Source organism: Jaculus jaculus, chromosome 5 (genome assembly GCF_020740685.1).
Source record: "Jaculus jaculus isolate mJacJac1 chromosome 5, mJacJac1.mat.Y.cur, whole genome shotgun sequence".
Classification (NCBI taxonomy): Eukaryota; Metazoa; Chordata; class Mammalia; order Rodentia; family Dipodidae; genus Jaculus; species Jaculus jaculus.
In genome coordinates, this window is record NC_059106.1 from 30,858,409 (window position 1) to 30,877,779 (window position 19,371).

The 19,371-nt window shown below is 43.3% G+C and overlaps 1 protein-coding gene across 10 annotated transcripts in view; it reads left to right on the forward strand.

The window, feature by feature from the left end:
- Kiaa1217 (KIAA1217 ortholog) overlaps window positions 1-19,371 on the forward strand; it is an 815,686-nt gene that overhangs the window by 709,509 nt on the left and 86,806 nt on the right. For all 10 annotated transcript variants that reach the window (XM_045151349.1, XM_004659754.2, XM_045151347.1 and 7 more), the window contains 2 exons: window positions 2,991-3,189; window positions 7,256-7,349. In XM_045151349.1, the coding sequence (XP_045007284.1) occupies window positions 2,991-3,189; window positions 7,256-7,349 (293 nt within the window). The remainder of the gene's footprint in view (window positions 1-2,990; window positions 3,190-7,255; window positions 7,350-19,371) is intronic.

Here is a 19,371-nt window from a genome sequence, read left to right on the forward strand (position 1 = left end):
GGGTTTGTCTCCACTGAGATTTCATCAGCTTTTTGTCTTTCAATAAATTTTTTGCTGTTTTTCTCTAAATGTTCTCCTTCCCGTGGACTGCCTCGTCTCTTACAAGTTTCTGCTCTGATTAATTGGATCTTTTCGTTCATGTTAAAAGTTGTCATGAGGTGTTGGCAAGTGCTTGAAGGGTTGTTAATGTGTGAGAGAGACATGGTCGTGACAGATGGACTTTTTCTTTCCTAGCGATGCTAGGCTGTAGGGTGAACAGACAGCTTCTGAACATCCTGGTCAGTCAGCTTTCTGGGGGAACCCTCTGGTTTCCTGCGTGAGGTGCCAGCAGTCTCCCTAGCATTATCCCTTATACCTGATCAGCCAGAGCCCAATCTTTGGTTCAAAGTGTTCAGTCTTCTCATATAGATGCAATGGGATGCTCCTTGGCTGAGTGGAGTATATGGGAGAGATGGACACCTTACTGCGTCTTTGAGAGACAGTCAGGTTGACTGAATGAAGCCTCCTGCTTTCAACTCACTCACTCTTCAGGAATCGAGCCTCATTTTCTGGGTGTCTATGGTCCCACACTGTTTGCTGTGGGGTTTCTGTTGCTTTTTTCAAGGCAAGGTCTCCGTCTAGCCTGGGCTGATCGGGAACTCACTCTGTAGTTCCAGGCTGGCCTTGAACTCACAGTGATCCTCCTACCTCTGCTTCTGAGTGCTGGGATTAAAGGCATGCGCCACCATACCTGCCCTTTCTTTTCTTTTCTGGTTTTTGGAGGTAGGGTCTCACTTTAGCCCAGGCTCACCTGGAATTCTCTATGTAGTCTCAGGCTGGCCTCAAACTCACAGTGATCCTCCTACCTCAGCCTCCCGAGTGCAGGATTAAAGGCATGTGCCACGATGCCTGGCACTGGCTTTTGGGAGACAGAGAGAGAATTGCCACACCAGGGCCTCTAGTAATTTCCTTCGAACTCCAGATGCATGTGCCACCTTGTGCACATCCATGACCTTGTGCATCTGGCCTATGTGGGTTCTGAGGAGTTTAATCTGAGACCTTAGGCTTTGCCGGCAAACACCTTAACCACTAAGCCAGCTCTCTAGCCCCATACTTGGCTATTTTTTTTTTTAAGTTGGTCCCAAACTCTTTATAATGAGTTCTCCACCTGGAAGTTGAGGTGTCAGCTTTCTTATATGTATTATTCTCTTTCTCATTCTTCTAATTTTTTAACATTTGTATTTATTTATTAGCAAGGAGTGCAAAAGAGAGTATGGACATGCCAAGGCCTCTTGCCACTGCTAATAAACTTCAGATGCATGCCCCACTTTGTGCATCTGGCTTTACATTGGCACAGGGAACCATACCTGGGCCAGCAGGCTTTGCAAGCAAGCATGTTGAGTCACTTGGCCATCTCTCCAGTCCTCTTTTATTTTTTTAAATATTTATTTATTTTATTTAACACAGAGATAGAGGCAGTTATATAGAGAGGATGGGTATGCTAGGGCCTCCAGCCACTGCAAGTGAATTCCAGACGCATGCACATGTTGTATATCTGATTTACATGGGTCTTGGGGACTTGAACCTGGGTCCATAGACTTTCCAGGCAAGTGCCTTAACTGCTAAGCTGGATCTCTAGCCCTCTTTTAATTTTTTGATGAATGCTTTTTCTTGCCTCCTTATTGTCACTTGAGTGGACTTTCTGGATGTTACATGTATTACCATGTTTAACCAGAAGTCAGTCTATTTTGTTTTCAGTCTCTGATTAAATGTGCCCTACTTATGAAAATCCAGTCGTCACAAAAGCCTGGGGAAGACTAGAATTCTAATTGTGGTCAGCATCTTAGAGTCAATGTTTCAGTTACATACAAATAGCAAGTGAACACTCGTACTGTGACTCGAGAGAACTAAGTCATTTATTCGCTTGGGATTCTGCAGTTACAGCAGTGCTCTGTTCTGTCAATGTGTTTCTTATCTCTGTTACATGTTACATGGCTAGTGAAATTAACTGAGCTTGGCTTAGAGGTTCATGCCCCAAATGTTCAACCAATGGTCCTCACTATAGCTGAAATAGTCAGGGTTTTGGTTTTTCTCCATGGCCCCCACCCCCCCTTGGGCATAGGCCAGATTCCTCAAATCTGGGTTCCATGGAGGAGGGAACGTCCCCCAATAGCTCACCAAGAGGACAACTGCAGTATGTAATCACACCACAAATCTTTATTGCACATTATACTTGCTCATGTCTCATTGGCCAGAGCAAGTCACATGACCAAGCACAGCACCAACACGGAAATGGAATACACTCCAGAGGCCGGAAACACTAAGAAATTCGGTTCCTTGAGACCCTGTTCCCCTTGGTATGCTACCATTTAGTGATTTAGTGCTTATGGTTTTGTGTAATTAACTTGTTCCATTTTGCTTCTGAAATGTTGGGGTGCCACACTTCTTTAGCCAGTTATGTGACATGAACATTCAATAGCTACACATTAAAACCAAGGGATGCCAGCTCTCCCATTTAAAATGTTTCTAAAGAAGAGCTCAATTTCATTCCCATTACTATAATAACTATATTCCTAACTAATGAAAGACATGGGAAAAATTACCCTACGGGGACAGAGGCCTAAATATATCATCTGAGTGCATTAGGTATTACCTTTTGCTTAAGTTACCAGAGTTCAGCTTGCTTGCTTGCTTGCTTGCTTGCTTGCTTTCTTTCTTTCTTTCTTTCTTTCTTTCTTTCTTTCTTTCTTTCTTTCTTTCTTTTTTCTTTTTTCTTTTTTCTTTTTTTGGTTTTAAAACAGTGGACAATTAGCCCCTTTAACACCCACGTGGACTCCAAAGAATGAAAGTGGGCATTTTGTGATAAGCAGATAGTACCTCACTGGGAAACCCAAACAGACACCGCTTGTCACGTGCTCCTCAGGGTTGTCATGATAAACATCTGAAAGCGTGGCAGGCTATACTTTGAGTCTCTACCTGTTGCTGACAACTGCCTGTTGCTTTGCATACAGGGGTTCTGTATCTCCAGTATGGAGATGAAACCAAGCAGCTCAGGATGCCAAATGAAATCACAAGTGCAGACACAATCCGTGCTCTCTTCGTAAGTGCCTTTCCACAGCAGCTCACCATGAACATGCTGGAGTCGCCTAGCGTCGCCATCTACATCAAGGATGAAAGCAGGAATGTCTATTATGAATTAAATGATGTAAGGTACGTAGGTGCTTTTTTGTTGCAAATTTCCCTCCATCATTAGTATATTTAGAAGGACTTCAACCATCATGTTTAATTGCTAGCATTTGTGCCCAGCCCCAATTTCTTCTCATCCCAGTGGAGAAAATCCAGCCATTATGATTGGCAGGATTATCTCCCAAGGTGTGGGTTCCCTTTTGGGCTTCCTACAGTTCTTTGAGAGGTGTTGCCAAAGATGAGTTCAGACTTCTTCCATGAATTTTTGAATATGAAATTGGCTCTTTCAATATTACATCTGAAATGAACTTGAGAAATGATCCAGCCCAGTATTTGATTTAAAAATTAGGGAAACTAAGGCCCAGAGAGATGGATTGAACAGTAAGTCCTAGAATTTTGCAAACTTTCTTTCAAGTACCTTGGCCCCTCCCCACCCCCCATTGACAAAATCTGCGCATATCTTAGGTAATAATCCTACTGGGTCTTATGTCCAACCTGTAGACTCCATTATATAGCCTACTAATAAAGGCCAAGAAACATTCTCACGTTTCATTTTTTTTAAAGGGTTGTCCTTTGCCCAAGGATCTCATTTTCTCCAGAAAGCCCACTTGAATGGCCTCACGGGAATGTAAGGGCAAGGAAACAAAAACCTTTTCATTCATTGCCGTGGAGTTGTGTATAGAACAGAGAGACTTTTCGATCTGTCAGAGGCAAACAACCTGAGAAACAGGCTTTAAATCCCTCAAACAAGTGGTGTTGGAAGAGTTTTTAAGCATTTTAGAAGTTAAAAGATTCTATAGTGATGAATCCAGCCCTTTGGATTTATGAAACCAGAAACTCAAATCAAAGGGTTTTAGTCAAGAATACATAGCCAATTAAGAACAAGGCTTGCCCCAATCCTGGCTGTCCACATTCTTAGCCAGATCATGAGGGTTAGGACTTCTGAGTCCCTGACCCCTGGAGATAGCATCATGGAAATCGCAAGTGTCACTTTTTAAAAGCATGCCTCTAGAACAACATGTAAACTGATCTGTATCTCAGAATGATCACAGGTGATGTATTGAGGTATGTGCCAAGGTATATAAGTAATTTAGGGCACTCACATTTGACACATGCCCCAAGGAAGCCGTGTGACATCTGTTACATAACTTTCCTGTTGTTTGAAAATGGGTTTAAATATCACATCAGAAAATTCATGCATTGTCCTTGAAATAAATTATTAATCAAGCTGGTGTCTTTTTTTTTAAATTTACAAAGTGTAAGCTTAGACCTGGAAATAACCACATGATACTTGAAGAGTATGCTTGCAGTGACACAGCCCCATGTCGTGTTTTGCCGTGCACAGGCAGCTTAACAGTGCTGTCTCTCGTTCCTGCATCTACAGGAAGCGGCATTAAGGGGTTCAGTAATGGACCCTAAACAAAGCCAATTGATTGTGGTACTTACGACTGAGGAGGTTGTTAGGAGCATTCAGACCCTGTGTCTTATAATGCAAACATTTTTATATTACCACGAGCCACCTTTGGCTAGGACCTTGCCCAAGCCTGAAAGTATCACCCCATGGATTTCCTATTGGCATTCTTTAGAAATGTCACAAAGTATCACAAAGAGTCATGGGAGGAAGATGTGAACAAAGATTATGGTCCTCTTCAATGGAAATGCAGTTGATAAATAAAAGAAAGCCACATTTGAGAAAAGAGGTGAATTTAAAAAAATGTTATTTCTTAGCCGGGCGTGGTGGCGCACGCCTTTAATCCCAGCACTCAGGAGGCAGAGGTAGGAGGATTGCCATGAGTTCAAGGCCACCCTGAGATGACAAAGTTAATTCCAGGTCAGCCTGGACCAGAGTGAGACCCTACCTCGAAAAACCAAAAAAAAAAAAAAAAAAAGTTATTTCTTTATTTACTTGAGGGTGGGGGCAGATAGAGAGAGAATGGGCACACCAGGAGCCCTAGGCACTGCAAACAAACTCCAGACTCATGTGCATCTGGCTTATATGGGATCTGGAGAATTGAACCTGGGTCCATACATAGGCTTAGCAGGCAAGTTTCTTAACCTCTAAGCATCTCTCCAGCCCAAGAAATGCACCGTAAACACTAATAGTTCTTGAGCTGGGCATGCAGCTCAGTTATAATATACTTGCCCAGCATAAGTCAGGCCCTGGGTTTGACCCTCAGCAACATGCACGCACAAAACAAAACCCATCAATTCTCGATGCCGTTCAATGTTCATATTTACAATAATGATATTATCACTGGTCCTTAGTCTTTTGGGACTGGTAACCTGGTTTTCCTATCTCACTTAAAATGATTATATGGAGAAATCATTGATCTATAAATTTGTCCAGAATTTTAGATTTCGGTTTTTAAGTATGAAAAAAATGGACATAAGGCAGTCAAGTAGATAAAATGTTTTTGCTTGGCGCGCAAAATATGTATGCTAAATGATCATGTACACATCTCCATAGAACCATTTGGTAGGTTTGCTTTCGCACATAAGATGTTACAACTATATTTAATTTAATGGTGAGAGAAAATTTCATATCATATGACAGAAACAAAAGAATATCATGTAACTTTAAACTAAAGACAATGAATGGATTTAGTCTTCTAAACAGAGACTAAACTTCCTTTCATACCTCTTCATGTTTGGAAGCCAGAGACCACTTGCTAGCTATTTTGCTATTTCATGGTGCTAAGCTCCCCATACTCTCCTTGGGGAAATGCTGCAGTGAGTTCAGGTCAGAGTACTGTGTGGTGGATGTATCCACAGTCAATGGAGTCTGGCCTTTTGCTGTTGTTTCATCTCAGAAGAACATGTTTCCAGATTAATCATAAGCCAAGCTCATGTATTTTCAATACATTTGCAATCTCAGGAAGCCATGGCTTAAGCGAGGTTTCCAGTTCCTCCCCTTGGTAGCCAAGGACTGACTTCCTTTTTGTGAATCCCCATATCCTGGCCTCCTACTCTCCCCTTCTTATTAACCTGGCCCCTTTCAATAACAAGAGCAGCCTGCTCCCCTCCAGCTGACTTCTAATGAGCTATTTGAAATGTGAAGCAACCTTGCAAGCTTGGACTAGTCACTGCTTCAAAGCAATGACTGGCAGATATTTAAAGGAAAGAAACAAGACTAGTCCAAGAATCCTGTATTTCAGTTAAGACAAAAACAGAACCCAATAATCCCTGCGATTGTGATCAGCCCTCTAAGCATGCGTCTACACCTGGAAGGAGGAATTCGTGTGCTGGCCCACATTTCCCCAGCTTGCTCAGCCAGCGCTGGAGGGGACACAGCGTAGCTGGGCCAGTGCAGCCTTAAGGGCCCTTCCACAGCTGCCTATGGAAGGAGAAGCGCTTCTCACGCCTGCTCCTTCTTAATTTGAAGGTAGGCTCTGAGCAAGATGTAGGACTTCTGTCTGGCTCTAAGAGTTGGGATGAAAATCAGAGACGAATTTATTGCAGCTTTTTTGTGTGTCCTATAATTCAATTTGTGTATAGAAAAATAATTTTAAAAGAAGGTCACTGTGGAAGAAAAAACAGGTACTGTGGAAGCTGGTAGTTGTGATCTCAACAATACTCTTTTTTTTCTACGCTGCATATATACTTTATTTCTCTTGCTGATGATGTTTGAAAACCAAAAAAAAAAAAAGCCCATCTTTATGTAAACACTTATTAGATAAGAAACAAACCAGGTGTTTGGGCAAAGTAAACAATTAAATATTTAAATATTAACCAAATCTCTTTGAACGTTTTGTAAATATTGGAATTTTATTGCTTTTGAACACACTAGTTGTCCACATGGGGAAGCTTGAAAGAACTTTTCGTCAGCTGGTATTTATGGGTGGAGAGCTTTGCAGACAGAATAGGACTTTCCTGAGGACGAGACAAGGAAAGGGAGGCTGGAGTCAGTTTTCTTCTTCCTTTCTTTATTTAGGTTTGCCCATTTTACGGTGAAAGAACTTTTTGTCTGGTTTATTATAGACGACTGCCATCGTGTCTGTCTGCGTCTTTCACGTCCTTCTTAAGGACGGGCAGGGGCAAGGGCAGCGTCAGGTTTCTCGTCTGCCGTAGTGATGGATGCTTTTGATTGCAGGAGTATCCAAGACAGATCCCTCCTCAAAGTGTACAACAAGGATCCTTCACTCGCGTTTAACCACGTGCCAAAGGTGGTGAATGGAGACATGCGGGTAAGCCCCACTGCTCGGCTCCTTCCTGTTTCCGCCCTTTTGATCCCTCCTTCTTCTCACACCGCATGGCCTGGTTTTGCTGGTTCCCGCTTGTCATCTTGTCTGGTGACTCACTATTTGTTCATTCACAGAGCAACAGATTTCCTGGTCATTCGGGGCAAAGGGATTAGAATGGGACTGGCTAAATCTTAATCCATCTCTAATCAGGGAGCTTATTTTAAAATTTTTGTTTATCCCCATTTATTTTGGTGGTACTTGGGTCTTTCAAATGCAATGTCAGTGCTTTACCACTGGGCTGTACTACCAGCTCCAAGCATGAAGCTTAGATATACCCTTACTGAAAAGAAATTCTGAAAATCCTCACATGAAAGTAACCTTGGCAATGTTTTGGCATAAAAACACAAAACTAACACACAAACATGTACATACATTACATAGAAAATTCATGGTCTTGTGTGTGCATGTGTGTGTGTGCGTGCGCATGTGGGTATGCATGTTTGTATGTGTGCGGATACACATGTGTGTGTGAGGGTGCACATGTACCTGTGCATGCCATGCATGTGGAGGCCACAGGTTGATATGGGGTTCTTCCTCAGTCACTCTCTACCTTATTCGTTGAGGCAGGGTCTCCTTTTGAACCTGGAGCTCACTAGTCTCTAGTCTAGCCAGCCAGTGAGACCCAAGGATTGAGTCCCTGCCTCTGCCTCCCTAGCACTGGGCTCATAAGTGCATACCACCACATCCAGCATTTTTATCTGGATTCAGGGGCTCCGAACCCAGACCTTTATGCTTTGCATGGTAAACACTTTACCTACTGAGCCATCATCCCATCCTTATGCTCTTGAATAATAGTTATTCTGAGTCGTAGTGTTTTCATCCAATCACTCAACTTTCAATGCAGGTACGTTTGCCACTGCCCTGTATTAATATTATCAAGTCTTGTCTGAACTTTGTTGAGGGCAGAGTACAAACAACTGTATGATTTGGGAGCTAAAATTTTCTAGATCTAGGCCATCTGAGGAGATTATACAAACACTCATAGTATATGAAGATATTTTAAAATAAAAGAACAAGAAACTACAAAAATCCAGAACAGACTTTTAAGATCACATTAATGCAGTCCATAGAAAGAGTTTGTTTCTAGCACTAATGACACAATCATCTGAAATAAAATTAAGGGGTGGAATATTTAAAAAATTGCTTTTCAGCTTTTACTGTCAGTGAAACCCAGACATTTCTTGTAGACTTGCAGTCCTGTTCCAGGAGTGAGGCACTCTCTGTTTTCAAATAGTTTCCTCTTGCTGCTATAAACTATGGTAAACTCAGTGGCTTAGAACAACACAAATTGATAAAGTTTGTGAGACTATAGACCGGCCTGAGCCTCACTGGTGTGAAAAGGGTATAAGCAGTAGGGCTACATTTTTTTCTGGAAAGAATCATTTTTTGGTATTTTTCCCTATTTTTTGGAGGTCAACCACATTGATTTGCTATTCCCTCTCTCCATCTTCGATTACCATTAATGGCATCCACCCGGCCCTATCTCCAATCTTCTATTGCCCATTGTTAAAAACATTTGTGGTTGCATTGGCCCTACCCATCCAATATTCCAGAAAAAAAAAATATCCATATTTTAAGGTCAAGAGTGAAGCAATCTCAGTGTTTCTTACCCATGCAACCAGTGTAGTCACAGGCCCAGGAGATTAGGATGCAGAATCTATGGAGGAATCACAGCTCTGCCTTCCAAATGGGAATGTGAGTTTAAAACTATGAAAAAGGTCAGGAGGTCCAACCAGTCTGTTGGAGGAATTTCAGTGTGATTCTGGGTGGGAATGTGAATCATGTCTGGATGGGATCGAAGCCTTTGTGTTTGAAGGAAAAGGCCTCTTGTGCCTCAGCTGCTTGTGTGTGTACGAAGGCCAGAGGATAACCTTGGGTGTCATTCCTCAGCAACTACCCACATTTTTTTTTTTTTTTTTGAGACAGGATTTCTCATTGGCTTGGAATTTACCAACTGGTCTAGACTGTGTGGGCTGAAAGCACCAGGGATCCGTCTTTCTCGGCCTCCCTGGTGCTAGAATTATAAGTGTATGCCACCATGCCCAGCATTCTAAGATGGGTGCAAGAGGTGGCCCTCAGCTTCTCATGCTTGCAAGGCAAGTGCTTTATGACTGGGCTGTCTCGCCTCCACTACATTTTAATGTCTAAAATGATGTATGATTAGAACTGAAGGCTGTGTTGCTATTTCAGAAAATGTAGAATTTTGAGGTTTGCTTTTAGCCAGTTACAGGTTAAGTGGAAAGCAGAGCCCCATGAGGACAGCGAGCCGTGCCGCGCATGAAGCCCGGGTAGATAGTGTGCCACCCTTGGCCCTTCGTTCTTCTATACTCCTTCTGGGTAATATTTATAAGTCTTTTCTGCCTTGGCATGGCTAAGCTTCCAGGTACAGTTCTGCCGAGCTCAGGGTTTCTGTTGTGGGGAGCCATTACCAGACAGGCGCCCTGTAATTGCCTCTGAGGCTCTTGTCTGTGGCTGGGAGGACACCTGTTTTAACTCTTAAGCAGATGTGGTGCCTACATGAGACCCGCCACGAGGTCCAAGAACATCAAATATTAACCAGATGCATGAGGCTATTAACATGCAGCTTTGCTATGGATTTCAGCAAAGTGCTTCTACTGTTGGGTAAATGAAACTCAAGCAATTGCTTTCTGAGCTACCCCCAACCTACTTTAGACAACGCATGTGAAAATTAGCCGTTGCCCTTAACTAGGGGCAACAGAAAGCTATTTCACTATAAGTAGGTGCGATTGTGGCTGAAGTTTGTAAACCTGGGCCATTTTCCCAGATTTCATAAACCTAAAGACATGGAATTCTTCTCGCATCACCTTTTGGCTCTGGAAATCGGAATTGTTTCTCCTTTCCATGAAAGGGCAGGAAGTTTGGCTGAGCCCTGCCTGTTGCCCAGCTGCAAAACCCCTGTTGTGGAAACGAGGAACAGAGCAGAATCCATGGTGGTAGACTAAACCAAGCTGCGTGATGGGCTAAGACAAGCTGCTTCCTCCCATGTGTTCCAGTGTGACGGTAGCCATGGAGGAATTCCACTGTAACCGCTCATATGCATCAGTCATTGCCGCCCTGCTCCTGATGTCAGTAGACTTCAACTCACCAGCCTCCAGAGGCAGCCTGTGCCAGACCTCTAGGCTGCCCACGCATTACCAATAAACATGCATATGAAAAAGACATCAGTTGGAACAAGCCAAGGAGCAGTACCAGCGATGCCAGGATTCTGTAGTGGCCTCAGACTTTCCTTAAGCAATGACTTTAATATCTTGCCTTTGAGGGAGAAGAAATGTAAGACTGTGTATCTAAAATTTACAGGCAGTTTTCCCTGAGCAGTTTTATGATGGAATAGTGTTCCCCAGGAAGCATGTTAGACTGCAGTCTTCATTCTCAGGCTGTGGGCCTCTGAATGTGCATGGAATTTATGCCTGGTGGGAAAAGCATGTGTCTAACTTTTCTCCTATTATCTAGTTGAGCATTTTTGAGGTCCCTCTATCAAATGAGACTTTGCTTCTTAGTAGAACCAAGCACACCTGTTGATCCATTACATGCGGGCACAAATCACCACAGTCAAATCTAAAATCTAATCTAATCTAATCACATGGCTTTTTATTTCCTTATAACAAGCAGTAGGTTTAATAATTTGGTTTCTTTTTTCAAATTTTTTTTAATTTTGGGGGCTGGAGGGATGGCTTAGCAGTTAAGGCGTTTGCCTGCAAAGCCAAATGACCCCAGTTCAATTCCCCAGGACCTCACATTAGTCAGATGCACAAGGGGGCGCATGCATCTACAGTTCGTTTGCAGTGGCTGGAGGTCCTGATGCACCCATTCTCTTTCTTTCTTTCTTTCTTTCTTTCTTTCTTTCTTTCTTTCTTTCTTTCTTTCTTTCTTTCTTTCTTTCTTTCTCTGTCAAATAAATGAATAAATAAAAATGTGGAGAGCTGCGATGTGCCGCGCCCTAAAGATGGCGTCGGTTTCCGCCTTCCACTAGCCCGATAGCGAGCGCTCTCTGGGATAAACAAGTCCTTATTTGGCTGAGGCTGCTTAACTAATTCTGCTTCCTTAATCGTGGACCTATCTGCATGGGCCACGTGGCTCACTAGGGTTGGCTAGCGCAGGACTACTTAGCTTGTGGGTCGGCTCTCCCCGGGGTCAGAAGATTGTTCAAGGTTCCTGAATAAACTGCTTAAAGAAGAGCTCTCAGGTCGCGTCATTCTTGCTGGTCGAGGTGGTCGCGACATAAAAATATTTATTTTTTTTTTTGAAAAAGAGAGTAAGATTCCGATAGACAGAGAGGATGGGTGCATCACAGCCTCTAGTCACTGCAATAAAACTGCAGATGCATGCACCACCTTGTGCATCTGGCTTAACATAAATACTGGGGAATTGAACCTGGGCCCATAGGCTTTATAGGCAAGCACCTTAACCACTAAGCCATCTCTCCAGCCCCACCAATTCAGTTTCTGTTGAACCAGCCTCACCAGCCCTTTGGTATATGTACTCATAAGGTGGGATTATGTTGACTTTTAAGGCCCACCATTCCTCTTCTTGGCTTTCAAAGGAGAGTGACTTTCTGGTCACTAAACCAGGGGGCTTCTATATATTGTGTGCATTAATACTGTATCCAAACATTGCCTTCATTGTGAAATGTCCTCTTTCTTGGCTGCTATTAATTTCACTAATATGTCTTTAATTTTTTACACATATGCAGACAACTGCTAGATTTGCATTTAGGACACTGGCTCTGCATCTTAAGTTACCTCCTAATACCCAAATCCATTGCTGCCTCTCTGTCATCTTCTGCTTGAACTTTGTGTTTAAACTGAGGAATGGTCTCCTTAGAAACCAGTGGCTTCCATTACATGCCCTGGCTACATTCCTAGCAAACATACAAACACGCCTCAGTTTCCTGTATCCACTGGGCCATCCTCCCTCCCTCCCAGATAGCTTCAGAGTGTTCAGAGAGGCTCTCCCACTTTTGAGCTATGCTTTAGCTTTTTTTTTTTTCCATTGAAATTTTGTGGTTTTTACTTTTCCACTGGTTTATCTACTACTTAAATACTATACCAGTGTGAATCAATGTTGAAATTATACCCCCTGTTTTTTCCATTTTTAGAATCAAATACCTAGGTATACAATTTCTAAGCTGTTATCTTTCTATTGACACTCTTCCAATATTTCTAGTATATCCTACTGAAGGAAAAAAAATACCTTGATTCTCTAGTTTATAAAAGTGGGGGGGGGGGGGCCCAGGCATGGAGGTATATGCCTTTAATCCCAACACTCAGGAGGCAGAAATAGGAGGATCACTGTAAGTTCAAGGCAACCCTGAGACTACATAGTGAATTCCAGGTCAGCCTGGGCTAGAGTAAGCCTCTACCTCAAAAAAACAACAGCAACAAAAAAGTGTGGGGCGGGGACTGGAGAGATGGCTTAGCAAAACATGTGCCTGCAAAGCCTAAGGACCCATGTTCCATTCTCCAGATCCCATGTAAGCCAGATGCACAAAGTTGAGGCAAGCACAAGGTTTCACATGCCCACTAAGTGATGCAAATGTCTGGAGTTCTATTACAGTGGCTGAGGCCCTGAGGTGCCAATTCTCTCTCTAAAAAAATAAGAGAGAGAGATTGAGGGAGGGAGTGTGTGTGTGTTTGTGTTTTGGGAAACAGAGATTGAAAACATGGAGGTGTTACTGATTTTTCTCTTTATGCTTTCAGTACCCTTCTACCATGTCCTGAACTGGAATGCGTGTGGTGGTGTGGTGTGGTTTGCAGTACATGCATGTGTGTGAGCAGGTACACATGCAGGCGGGGGCCAGAGGAGAACTTCAAGTGCTTTTCTCCCAGGGTTCTCTACAGGTGACCTTCTCGATCCCTCTATCCTTGAGGTGAGGTCTCTTCTTCAACTTTGAGCTGCCATTGGAGAGTGTCTCTCCAATTCACCTGTCTCTGTGCCCCCCGCCCCAACACCACAGATTGGGGTTACAGACATGCATCACAATTCTCAGGATTTTTTGTGGATTCTGAGGAGTCAGATTTGACAGTCTCAGGCCAGGAGCTCTTCATGCCTAAGCACACAAATAAAACCTCTGAGCCATCTCTCTAGCCTGCACTAGTATTTTGTTGTTGTTGTTGTTTGTTTGTTTTTATTTATTTGAGAATGATAGACAGAGAGAGAGAGAGAGAGAGAGAGAGAGAGAGAGAGAGAGAGAGAGGGAGGGAGGGAGGGAGGGAGGGAGAGAGATTGGGTGTGCCAGGGCCTCCAGCCACTGCAAACGAACTCCAGACACGTGCGCCCCCTTGTGCATCTGGCTAACGTGGGTCCTGGGCAATCGAGCCTCGAACCGGGGTCCTTAGGCTTCACAGGCAAGCGCTTAACCGCCAAGCCATCTCCAGCCCTACACTAGTAATTTTATAAGAGCTAACTCATGCACATTTGTTAGGTGCTTGTGTATGTCATTTCATTTAATCCTCAAGACAAAATTTCGAGTCAGATATTGGTATAAATTCCCACCTATATAGCTAATGCATAGTTGTTTATGTTAAGAAATTGTTCCAAGGCCACCAAGTGAGGGGGGGTGAGCCCTATTTGAGGGCGGGTAGCTTTGGCTACAGCACTTGTCAGCTCTCCACCGAGCTTCCTCCCAGTTCTCAGTCCTCTCATCAGTTTCCCATCTTCCACAAATCTAAAATGCTATCTGCCTCACCACAGATCCACCTGCTATGGAATGTAAGTGAATGAATAAATGAGATATAAGAGGCTCGTGTGTCCCAACGTGAGGTAGCGAGACGTGGGCTTTTTAAAGTGGGACTAGTGCAAGTCGGGTAATGGGGTTCTACCCCAAAAAGGATTAATGCAGTTTTTCTAGCATGAGCTTAGTTGCTGCAATAGTGAGCTCATATAAAGTGAAACCAGCCACACGCTTGGCCTCGTGGCCATTTCTATGTCTGCCATGCTGTGACGCAGCCTTGACATCTCTGGTCACTGGCACCACGCTGTTTGGACTTTCTGGCTGCCGGACTCATGAGCCAGAAAAACTCATATTTTGTTATAGCAGCACAAAATGGACTAAGGTAGTACCTAGCCAAGCTCTGCTCATCTAACATATTAAGACTGTTGTCTTATTCCTTCAGTGAACTACTAGCATTAAAAAAAAAAAAAAAAAAAAAAAAGATGAGAAGCCTTTAATCCCAGCACTCAGGAGGCAGAGGTAGGAGGATGGCCATGCGTCCAAGGCCACACGGAGACTCCGTAGTGAATTCCAGGTCTGCCTGGACTAAAGTGAGATCCTACCTTGAAAACCAAAATAAATAAGTAGGTGAAGGGAGCAGGACAGGTAGTGCAGTCAGTGAAGTGCTTGCTTCACAAGCGTGAGGACTGGAGTTTGATCCCCAGAGCCCACACAGATATTCTAGCAATGGTGGCCCGTGGCTGTAAGTCCAGTGATGGGAGGCAGAGGTAAGAAGATCCCCGGGAGAGGGAGGGCTTCAGTGGCTAACCATCCTCGTCTAATCATTAAGCTCCATCCAGGCCAGTGAGAGGTCCTGTCTCAAAGGCAGTGAGTGGCATTCCTGAGGATGGCATCTAAGCTTGTCCCATAGCCTACACACGCATGCATGCACGCACACACTTGCACACCAAAAATACAACATGCGTTAAGAAAAAGTATGAGACGGAGTGTTAAGTATTTTAAGCCTGTGCTCCACTAATGTGACTAAAGCCCACGTACACATCAGTGGTAAGACTCTAAGAAGAGCAAACCAACCACCAAAGACTTCTTTAAAGATTTTTGGAAAATCTCAACATGTGTTGGGCATTGGAAGGTATTAAGGGACAACTGCAATTTTGTTGGTGGAGATATATATATATATGAATGAGGTAGGGTGTCGCCTTAGCCCAGACTAACCTGGAATTCACTAGGTAGTTTCAAGTTGGCCTCAAATTCACAGTGACCCTCCTACCTCAGCCTCCCAAGTGCTAGGATTAAAGATGTACACCACCATGCTCAGTTTGCTGGTTTCTTTTTAGATGAGACATACTAAGGCATTTACATATGAAATGGCATGATGAATGGAACTTGTTTTAAAATACTTCAGCAACCAAGGGGCAAAAAAGTGGAAATAGACCAAAAAAAAAAAAACAAAAAAAACAACACAGAGAGAAAGATACAATGTTAAAAATGAAGGTAGGGCTAGAGGGAGGGGCTTAGCAGTTAAGGCGTTTGTCTACAAAGCCAAAGACCCGGGTTTGATTCCCCAGGACTCACATTAGCCAGATGCACAAGGGGGCACATGTGTCTGGAGTTCGTTTGCAGTGGCCGGAGGCCCTGGCACACCTGTTCTCCACCCCCCTTTCTCTGTCAAGTAAATAAATAAAGATAAAATATTTTTTTAAATGTACAAGGATGATGGAGGTTCCTTTTACTGTTTTTTTCTGTTTTAAAGCATCCAAAGTAAAAATTTAAACTTAAAATTAAAAAATTAAAAATAAAGCTTGCTCTTGGCACCTAAATAAGACTGCTTACTCCATGAAACTTCACAAAATGCTCTGTGCAAATTAGTCTGCCTTTTTAAAAAAAATTTTCACTTTATTTTTATTTATTTATTTGAGAGGAAGACAGAAAGAGGCAGAAAGAGAGAGAGAGAGAGAGAGAGAGAGGGAGAGAATGGACCCATCAGTGCCTCCAGCCACTGCAAATGAACTCCAGACGCATGTGCCTCCTTGTGAATCTGGCTTACTTGGGTCCTGGGGAATCGATCCTGGGTCTTTTGGCTTTACAGGCAAATACCTTAACTGCTAAGCCATCTCTTCAGCTACTTTTCTTTTTCTTTCCTCCCTTCCTCCCTCCCTCCCTCCCTCCCTCCCTCCCTCCCTCTTTCTTTCTTTCTTTCTTTCTTTCTTTCTTTCTTTCTTTCTTTCTTTCTTTTCTTTCTTTCTATTACAGAGAGAGAGAATTGGCATGCCAGGGCCTCCAGCCAATGCAACCACACTCCAGATGCTTGGCCTATGCATACCATATGCAACCTTGCTTGCATCGGCTTGTGTGTCTGGCTTACATGGAATCTAGAGTGTTGAAAATGGGTCCTTAGGCTTCACAGGCAAGTGCCTTAACAACCCAGCCATCTCTCCAGCAGTAAACTTCCTTTTCTGAGGGGCCATGCACACTCCTCCTCTGCTCTAAGTCCATTAGGTCACGTTTATCTCATCCACAAGACTCAGTTCTCCAAAGGCATTGACATGGTATGTTCATCTTTGTGTGGCCCTGAAAGTGCACTGGCTTCCTGACAGTGGCAAATGTCCCTCACCAGGACACATTCCCTGTGACAGTGACACGGGGCCATGTTGCTCATCTTCTGTGATTAATAAGGACCCACTGTAAAAATACTTCTGGTCTCATTCTCAGAAATAGCTGTGCTTCTCCTGGTTTATTTTTATCATCTGGACACTTTGAGGCTTGTAAGTGATCATTTTCCCTCTTTGTGTCGCTGCTCAAAAGCTCAGAATCAAATTTGTGGCCCACCCACAGTAAGAGCACAGGCGTTTGTAGGGTGTATTTTGTGTGTTGGCTCTGTTCCTGGACCCTCTAAAATTTCCTTGCTTTCTTCATCTTATTGTATATTCCACTTTGATTTTATTTTTTTCATTTTACTGAATTATAATAATTCATGTGAGTTGTATTACTTTTTTGCAGTACCAGTCAAGATATAAAAAGCATTATTCTATCTCATTGTTTTTAATGTAAGATCTTAGGCCTTTGGTATCTCTGGAGTAGGTAATATGTTCAAGTCCATTATGGTTTATTTAAGTGAGTTAACAACCCAGCAGGGTAGCTATTCTGACTCCATTCTTTTGGATGATGATACTGAGGCTGAAAAAAATCTTTCCTAAGTTCAGAGAGCTGGTAAATGTCAATACAGGATTGGAGTTGAGCCCACTTCTTTCTGTTTCTTTGTATTGGGGCCCCCCTGCTTCCCTTCTTTATTATTTTCATGTAAGTTTTAAAATATTGTTCCTAGTAAGATGTTAAACCACATAAAAATCTCCTGTATTAGCATTAGTTTTGTTTGTAAGCCACTTATATTTGCTTTGACCCTGTTTTCTGCTGATTGTACTAAAAAGAGGTGCTGAGAGGGGACAGAAGGAGATGGAAGGGAAGGGATGGAGGACTCATTACTGTAGCTGCAGTGGTTGCTTGACTCAGACCTCTTCTTTTCATGGGTCAGTATTCTGGTTGAGAAGGATTTGGAATTTGGGAGAAATGAAGTAATACCATAAGAATGAAAGAGAAAAGAATCTCGTAAAGATGGAGAGCACAGAAAACACTCCCCCGTTAATTTTCTCATTTGTTTGAGGTCTTCTGTGTTGTAGCCATGGTGCCCTCGCCACTCCTGCTGAACCAGGGGTAGTAGAAACTCACATTCATGAGATGCTTTCTCATGCTGACTGTTGATTTTTCACAACACATTAGGCGAGGAATGCATGCCCCACTGATCCAGAAGAGATGCTGGGGTTGAATGAGGTTAGTCAGAACCACAGAGAGCAAGGGAGCTGGATCCTGAGCCTGGCAGAACTCCAGAACTGGCTCCTCTACCGTTCCCATAGTCACCACTGTCCTCTCCCATTTCTGACTTCACCATAGGTGTCCATTGGTCATCTCCACGTGTCCATGTGTCATCCTCTTCCAAAGACCTACCTCAGAAGCCTCTGTGTGCAGCAGAACTTGCTTCCCTCCTTTTCCTTACACTGTCCCTGCTTGGAACTCTCCCTTGCCTCCCTCTACCTGCGTTACAGTTAGTCCAAGTCCCTGGTTCATTCACCTCCGTCTTCCTACGGCTCAGTGTCCTGTCCTGCGTGGATTCTCACTGAATACAGGAAAGGAAGATGGCCCCTCTCCCTCGTCAGTCTCTATCAAACTTTCTGTTAATGCTTTATGCAGTAAAATCAATATAACCATTTGCAAATGTGGCTGAGGTTTATATCCCATTCCCTGGTATGGGTTGCTGACTCAAATGAAAAATAAGAGTAGCTACTTGTTCTGACAACATTCTCCATTCCATCCATGTCACTTGATAGCAGTTAAGATCCTTGAAGTTTAAGATGAGAATCACAGTCAGGAGGAGGGGAATCTAGCTTGGTCAAATGAGAGTAAGTTCTTGTCAGTAATGCCTATTTATTTGCCTCCCCCCCTACCCCGGCATGGAGAAATAAATTTCAGGAGTTACACTTAGCTGTGGTACAAGTCAGCTAAATCTCTTGTAAAGAGATCTAAACAAGATGCAAGGTTTTGCTGTGTTTATTGTGCTGGGACAAAGCTTAGTTTTAAGACTCAGTAGGTAGTTTAATGCTTTAAATATCTCCAAATTCAAAGTAAGTGCTCTGGCTATACCACAGTTAGCCTCACTACGATATTGTAGTGTGTCACAGATGCCTTTGCCCAGCCTTTGTGAGCCAGCTCTCTCTGCCAGTCTAGTCTCCTGCAAGATCCTGGAGCTGTCAGGATAAGCAAGACAGACGTGACAGCCACCCTCACAGACCTGACCATCCAGGAGGTCATAATAGCCCACGATCAATGACAATAAGGATGTCTGTAATTTTTCTCAGTGGTGCCAGGAGAAGAAAAGCCTTCCCTTAACTCTATTTGCTTCAGTTAACACTGCAGATCTGGCTCCTGAATGATGTGCTTGAGGGATGTCCCTTGTACATCATGTCTTTAACATGACCCTGTCACACCTGATGAGTAATTACTCATCCTGCAATGGTTCAGCAAACATATTCAAATGCAGTGGCATCCACCTGGCTGGTTTTCCCTTCTTCCTTTGCTGTTTCCAGCGATAAAGTCATATGTTTTTCAGAAGCAAGAAGGTAATATATGCACATCAGATGCATAGTTTGCAACTGTAAGGTACAGTAAGGAATTCTCATCTTTCCTGTGGTGTGGCTGCACGCTTTTCCTTACACTTTTTTT